Source organism: Gavialis gangeticus, unplaced genomic scaffold (genome assembly GCF_001723915.1).
Source record: "Gavialis gangeticus isolate Ggan-Ray unplaced genomic scaffold, GavGan_comp1, whole genome shotgun sequence".
NCBI classification, from domain to species: domain Eukaryota; kingdom Metazoa; phylum Chordata; order Crocodylia; family Gavialidae; genus Gavialis; species Gavialis gangeticus.
In genome coordinates, this window is record NW_017728973.1 from 908,685 (window position 1) to 915,235 (window position 6,551).

Consider the following 6,551-nt stretch of genomic DNA (forward strand, 5'->3'; position numbering starts at 1 on the left):
GCGACAGGACATCTGTTTTGTTTCTTAGCAGACACAGCAGTGCCAGTCTTGCTTGCTGGGTTTAAGTGAAGGCTAGAGCCGTCAAACCAAGTCACTGACCACAGGCAGGCCAGGAACCCCCATCATGCCAACAGTCTCTGCCTGACACAGGCTGAGACAGGGGGGTTGGATGGCGCAAGTGTCTTTCTAGGCCAGGTTGAAGCCAGTTCAGTGCTGGCTCCATCTCTGCAGTTGCTATCTAGCCCGGGATGCTCCTACCCTGCAGGTGTTCCCCACTCCTGCCAGGGTCCTAAGGCTGTCCATCACTTGAAAGTCCACCTGCAACTTGGCTGTTCTGTAGTGTCTTCAGGAGCTGGAGTAGCTGAGCATTGGTCCCCAGCCTTGCAGTACAGGGTGAAACAGGGATTTGGGGGCAGCAAATAGTAGTGATGACAGCCATGTGTACGCCCTGAGCACTGTTCCCGTCAGGAATGGGGCTGCACTGTCTCTACAACTTATATGGACCACTTTGCACGCGCCCTGAGGCTTTTACCCCCTTCTCCCTCACCTTCCCAGACACCATGCTGGGCTGGGGGTTTTGCTTCTTTCTTTGCATTAACACTAGCAGTAGGTGCCAGAATGCAAAGCAGCTGCACCTGGAAAGACTGTCCCAGGTTTCTGCACTGCAGCTTGATGCTTGACTAGCTGGGGAGCCTGGATCCTGCTGCTCATAGGAAGTGAGACTAAAAGTATTATACAACAAAGGAGGGTAGAGGAACCACAGAGATAAACAGACTCCCTAATAAGGTTGCACACACCTTACTGCTCTAACTGATCTCTAGCAGCTTCTAAAAGAGAACACAGTAAGCACTAGTAGATCACCAGTGAGAGGCTCTCCTCCCTTCCACCACAGGCTGGATGGGGGATAGGCATAGCAGCTTGGATGGGCAGGGACTGAAAGGCGAAGCAGGGATAAGCTGCTGTGGGGATGACTGCATCACCCGAGAAAGGGAGGATTGTGGGATTATCACTGCAAAAGGCAGAAAGCCTGTTAAAGACTGGCATTGACTTGCCGCCCCACCCCTGACAAAAAACTAATCTGCATGTTAATAAGAAGCTTACCAATTCTGTTTCCAAATTATAAGAAGTACTCCTGCATCCACTAAGAGCAGGAGGAGGGGACCTCTTCCAAAGGCCCTGGCTCTGGGGAGCTGGTGGGGCTTGTGGGGAGACCAGAGGGGAGGCCCAGGGGAGATGTAACAGTGGCTGTCTATGCTTCCAAGAACCCACTGCATTTCCTCTAAGGAAGCCAGGCTCCAGCCCTGTGTCCTGGAGCAATACCTCATCACATGGCTAGGAGCATCAGGCCAGATCCCCAGCTGGCATAGAGTAGCAGTGATCCACTGCAAGTAATGGGACTGCACCTCACTCACGGTCCCACTGGCACCAACTAGCATCACTCCACTGAGAGCAGTGTTGCCACTACGCTGACACACAGCACAGTATATCCAGCACACCTTGGCACAGTTTATCTAGTGCACCTTGCTGTGCTGCATTTCCCTGTAGGCCTCCAGATGAGTCACTTGGAATGAGCAGCCTGGGACTGGGAGCGTGTGCTCTTGCTGGGGTGTCAGATGCAGCTGTCCTGCCCCAGTGGGGGCTAGCAGGGGAGCAGGTGCCATACATGACCCATTGCTCCATCAGGTAAAGTAGCAAACACCCAGAGTAGTAGGGCTGGTCCCAAATGTTCCCCCCCACTCAGTGGCACCAAGGGGGTCTCTGCTGTATTGTGTTCTGTGGCCTATGCCACAGAGTGATCCAGTCACCCAGACAGGATCCCAAGGCCTTGCCTTCTGGGGCTGGTTTCCAAAGAGTTGGCATGTGGGGTACCCCTAGGAGCTGAGCCTTATGCTTTTTCTGCCCCCCTTTTTTGGACACGTATTCTTGAAGGAGGGCTCAAACTGCTGCAGGACACACCCCGAGGTCAGAAGCAGGGGTGGGGGAAAGGGAGAGGGCTGTGTTATTGGTATCGGCTCAGCATACGCTCAACCACAGCACAGCCACAGTGTTTGGTGGCTCAACCTACGAATAAGACATCTCTGCAGCTTTGCCATGGCTGAGATGCCTGCTCCCAACCAGGTGAGGGTTTGCCGGCTTGCTAAGGTGGGGGTGGGGGTGGCACTGGGGACACGTTTCTGTTTGAGATGAAACCCATGTTTTCCTGATAAAGATTCTTTTTTTAACTCATAAAAATAAGCGAATCAGCTTGACCAGGAGCCACTGGCAGGGCTGATCTGAGTCCCTTGTCCTGAGTAGCCCTCCTGGGACCCACCATGGTCCTATCCAAGCTGGGATTTACCACCACACCTGAGCTCCCACTAGCGGGGAGTGCAGCTCCCAGGCCTTGGCCCTGTGTGGAGCTCCAGGCTGTATCCACACCAAGTTCCATGCAGGGCTTAGGGGCTAAACTACATCTGCAAGGAAGCTGCTTCTCATGTAGTTGGACTGGCACAGTCCTGCTGCTGAAAGACAGGGCAGTGCGTTGTGCTCCAGGATTTCAGTGGATGCATGTTGGGCAGAAGCCAGCATGGATGCATAGAGAGTTTTGACGGTCTGTGCCACCACTAGGCTGCTTCATGCCCCAAAGTACACCACACAGCCCTGCAATTGCTGTAGCTGAGAGCAGGAGAAGGCATCCAGGTCGCTGTAAGGCCTGAGCTTGTAGGTCTTACCACAGCCCTGAGCTCAGCACACAGCCGAGTAAGAAAGAAACTGCAGTGGTGAGACCTTTCTTGGTTGCTGTCTGTTGCTGTAGCCTCCCTTTGGCAGAGGTGCTTACACCAGTTTGCACCAGTGGGACACAAGCTCATCACCACTGATGAGAGCCCTGCAGGGATCCCCCAAGCAGCACTGGGGGAATGTCATGGCTGGGAGGGCTTTGCCTGCCCACCCCCATGGCTAGGCTGGAGACACTGAGACTAATCTGTTGCATTCAGCGAAGCAGGCACCTAGAAATGAGGGGAGGAAGCAAGCCCCCAGGAGGGCCTCAGGACTGAGAGCAGGGTTGCTAAGTGGGGAGAGGGTGTGTCCCTGTGGCCCTCCATCTCTGTAACCTGTGTTGAAGCAGAAGGGTGTGTGCTTTGCACTCTGTGTACATGTCTGCTGGTTTCTGGGCGCACGTATGCACCTTCTCCCCCAGGATGCCTTGCACTGGCAGGCTTAGTTTCGCTGGGATCCATTCTCTTTTGAGATCCCCGAAACCTGCTTGTATGGCTTGCTCACCCGTTGCATCCTACAGAGGCCCAGGCCCTGTCCCAGCTCAGGTCAGTGAGTGTGCAAGCCTGTGTGTGGATGCTGAGCACTGGGCAGCTTGAGGGCAGGGTGCTAAGCATTCATCCCTCCCATGTCACTCCTGCCTTATCGGCCTCAGATATTTTCCTTGTTTGCTAGAAAATGCTGAGCTGTCCGCAAGTCCTCCAGCTGCAGCCCAGAGCGAGGGCTGCTTACGTGGTGCTTGGGGAGTGATGTGTACCAGCTGCAGGGCTTCCCTGAATACAGGGAAACTGTGATTGGGGTCGCTCTTCCCACGCAAGGAGGGTAGAGCAGCACCGCTCTTGCAATGACTGGGTGTCTGGAAATCACCCTGCTGCCTTGTTGTGGGTGAGGTGTGAGACAGAAACTCACTCATGGTGTCCAGAGGCCTCCCCTTCTGGCAGGGCCAGCGCTAAGATGCCTGTTGTCAGGGTTGCAGCCCAGGGCCCATTTCACTATCTGGCCTGCAATGCTGTGTCGCTACATAGTGGTATGTCCTGTGTTGTGTTGAATTGTGCTGTGCTGTGCTCCCTAGGGGGCACCCTTGCTAATGTTATTTCTTTGTCAATCCCAGACTTTCAGCCCCTGGGAGGTCGAGCCCGCAGTTACCACTGATTTATACTTTGACGCCACATGGGAGGATGGCATCATTCCCAAGCTGTGTGAGAAGGGGGCCGTGCAAGGCTTTGCTCGCATTTACCAGCCGGCAGTCTATGTGTTGCTGTCTCTGCTGGGCGTGATGGGAAATGGCTTGGTGCTGCTCACCCACGCCCGCTACCGCCAGGCACACAGCGTGACCGACGTCTGCCTGCTCCACTTGGCTGTGTCTGACCTACTGCTGCTCCTGACGCTGCCCTTTGCTGTGGCTGGCCTGATGCAGGGCTGGCTCATGGGCACTGGCTTGTGCCAGGCCCTGCAGGGCCTCTATGCTCTCAACTTCTACAGCGGCTTCCTGTTCCTGACCTTCATCAGCATTGACCGCTATGTGGCCGTTACCCGGGCACCCCTTGCCTACCGTCTGCGGCCCCGTGCCAAGCGCTATGGCTGGCTTGCTGTTGGGCTGGCTTGGGTGTTCTCCACCTTGCTAGCCCTGCCCCAGTTCGTGTACAGCCAAACTGAGCAGCACCAGGGCCTGCAGCTCTGCAGGGTGGTCTTCCCTAAGGGCATCTCCAAAGCAGCCAGGGGAGCCACCAACTTGGCCCAGGTTGTGCTAGGGTTTGTGGTGCCATTCCTGGTCATGGTCTCCTGCTACACTGCCATTGCCCACACCCTGCTGACCACCCGTACCTGCCCGCGATATAAAGCCCTGCGGGTAATCCTGGCTCTGGTGCTTGTCTTTGTGGCTTTGCAGCTGCCCCACAGCCTGATGGTGCTCCTGGACACAGCTGACTTGCTGGGCCATCGGGAGATGAGCTGTGCCCAGAGCCGGAGTAAGGACCTGGCCCTGGTTATCACCAGTGGCCTGGCTTATCTCCGCTGCTGCCTCAACCCTGTACTCTACGCCTTTGTGGGCGAGCGCTTCCAGAGGGAGCTGTGGCTCCTGGCTAGTGATGCTGGCTGCGTGGGCCAGGCACAGGATGGGTGCCCTGCTTGCTCCCGCACCAGCTGTCGGGGATCACTTTCCACCTGCCAGGAGGTGATATAGGGGGGCAGTGTTCTCAACGTATCCCTGCTCTGCAGTGCAGGAGGCCAGACCTAGAGTCCCATGGCTGGCCCCTCCCCGTCCCTGGCTTAAATTAAGTGTTAGTGTCGACCCCAGTGAGGGCAGGGCAGAGCTTCATTTTTCACACAGCAACTTCTTCTGGCCATTGCAGAGCCATCATTCCCAGCTGGGCAGGTCTGGGCATGTGCAGGGCCTGCACATGCCCGGGGGAAAAAAGTGTGACCTACCCCTTGCTCTTTCCTCACTAACCAACAAATACAGCAAGGGTCTGTTGTGCCTGAAGGCTTGTTTGACATCTCTCCCTACTATGCAACTTGACCAATAAAAGATATCACCAAACCAGCCCTGCTTTCTGCATGCTCCCTGGACCATGACAGCTACAGCAACTTGATTCACTGCTGCTCTCACCACACACTGTTCTGTGAGCTGCCCCAGGCCAAGGAAGGCACCTGACCATATGCTACCAAGCCCCATCTTCAAATGACCTTCATCAGAACAAATGAAGGAGTGGGCCATATGTTCTCAGAGCCCAAGTCTCCCTGCCCCTGATTGCTGTTGCCCCTGCTCCATCTGGGGCCTTAGTGGTCCCAGATGGTAGCTGCCATATCCAGCTTTTCAGGGTTTGGTTCTGGGCACATAGACCTCCCTGGCTTCCAGAGCTGCTGGAAATGCTGGGGGGATGCAATTAAAAGCGATGGTGACCACTGCCAAAACATCAACCTACTGGGATAGGGGGCCATTGGTCCAGCCCAGTATGGGACTTCTTATCTTCTCATGGGTTCCCCAGATGGGCTACAATGGGATGAAACCATGCCATGCTGCAGTGTCCAGTATGGCTCTCATGGGCCTAGCACCACTAGATCCATTAGTTGTTCCCCCTGCCAGAAACCCACCTGGCTGGGAATCCATGCTTCATCCCTGGATGCCCTGCAGGGGGCAGCAGAACCCAGCTCTGCCTCCTGTCCCTTACCAGGGCTGAGTCCTGCAGCTGACTCACCTTGTATCAGTGCTGGCTGTGGACTCCCTGCCTGGTCAAGGGGGTCATGCAAGCAGGTGCTGGAGTCTCAAAAAGACAGCTCAGCCGAACCTTTATAAGCCAGCACTCAGCCTGTCACCTGGCCGGCTGCTAGTGGGAGCCTGAGCTCAGTTGTGCTCTGGCCCAGAGCCACTCTGTCTGGAAAGTTCTTCTGCCAGGTGGGCACTCACTGGCCCTAGCAAGGTCACAGGGATGGTGCCTTCTCCTGGCCTGGCACTGAGACACCTGGGAACTGGTCACAGAAGTAAGCGAGGTGCTGGTAAACGGTTTCCCGAGCGAGCAGATCACAATAGAGTCGGGGGTCTGTCAGGGCTGCCCACTCTCCCCAGTCCTCTTCATCTGTGCCACTGAACCTCTGGCTCAGCGCATCAGGCAGGACCCTGGGATCCATGGAGTCCAGATCCCTGGGGGAGGTAAGGAACAAGCCAAAGTCCTGGCCTACATGGATGATTTGAACATCGTGTGCTAGAATAAGTGTGCAGTAAAAAGAGTCCTGTGGCACACATGGATTTATGAAGCAGCACCGGAAGCCAAGCTCAATGTGAGCAAAAGCACCTGCCT

At 55.6% G+C, this 6,551-nt stretch overlaps 1 protein-coding gene across 1 annotated transcript; it reads left to right on the forward strand.

Moving 5' to 3' along the window:
- The first annotated feature begins 2,011 nt into the window (after nt 1–2,011).
- Nucleotides 2,012–5,914, forward strand: CCR10 (C-C motif chemokine receptor 10). Its single transcript, XM_019505216.1, has 2 exons — nt 2,012–2,118; nt 3,866–5,914. Exons 1-2 carry the CDS (start codon nt 2,092–2,094, stop codon nt 4,934–4,936), a joined length of 1,098 nt encoding a protein of 365 aa, XP_019360761.1. The 5' UTR covers nt 2,012–2,091; the 3' UTR covers nt 4,937–5,914.
- The last annotated feature ends 637 nt before the right edge of the window (nt 5,915–6,551 follow it).

Bases quoted from the DNA above. Each gene is read 5' to 3' on its own strand.
- CCR10 (XM_019505216.1), top strand. From the start codon at position 2,092: ATGGCTGAGATGCCTGCTCCCAACCAG. The intron at 2,119-3,865 runs GTGAGGGTTTGC...TGTCAATCCCAG, and splicing joins AGATGCCTGCTCCCAACCAG to ACTTTCAGCCCCTGGGAGGT.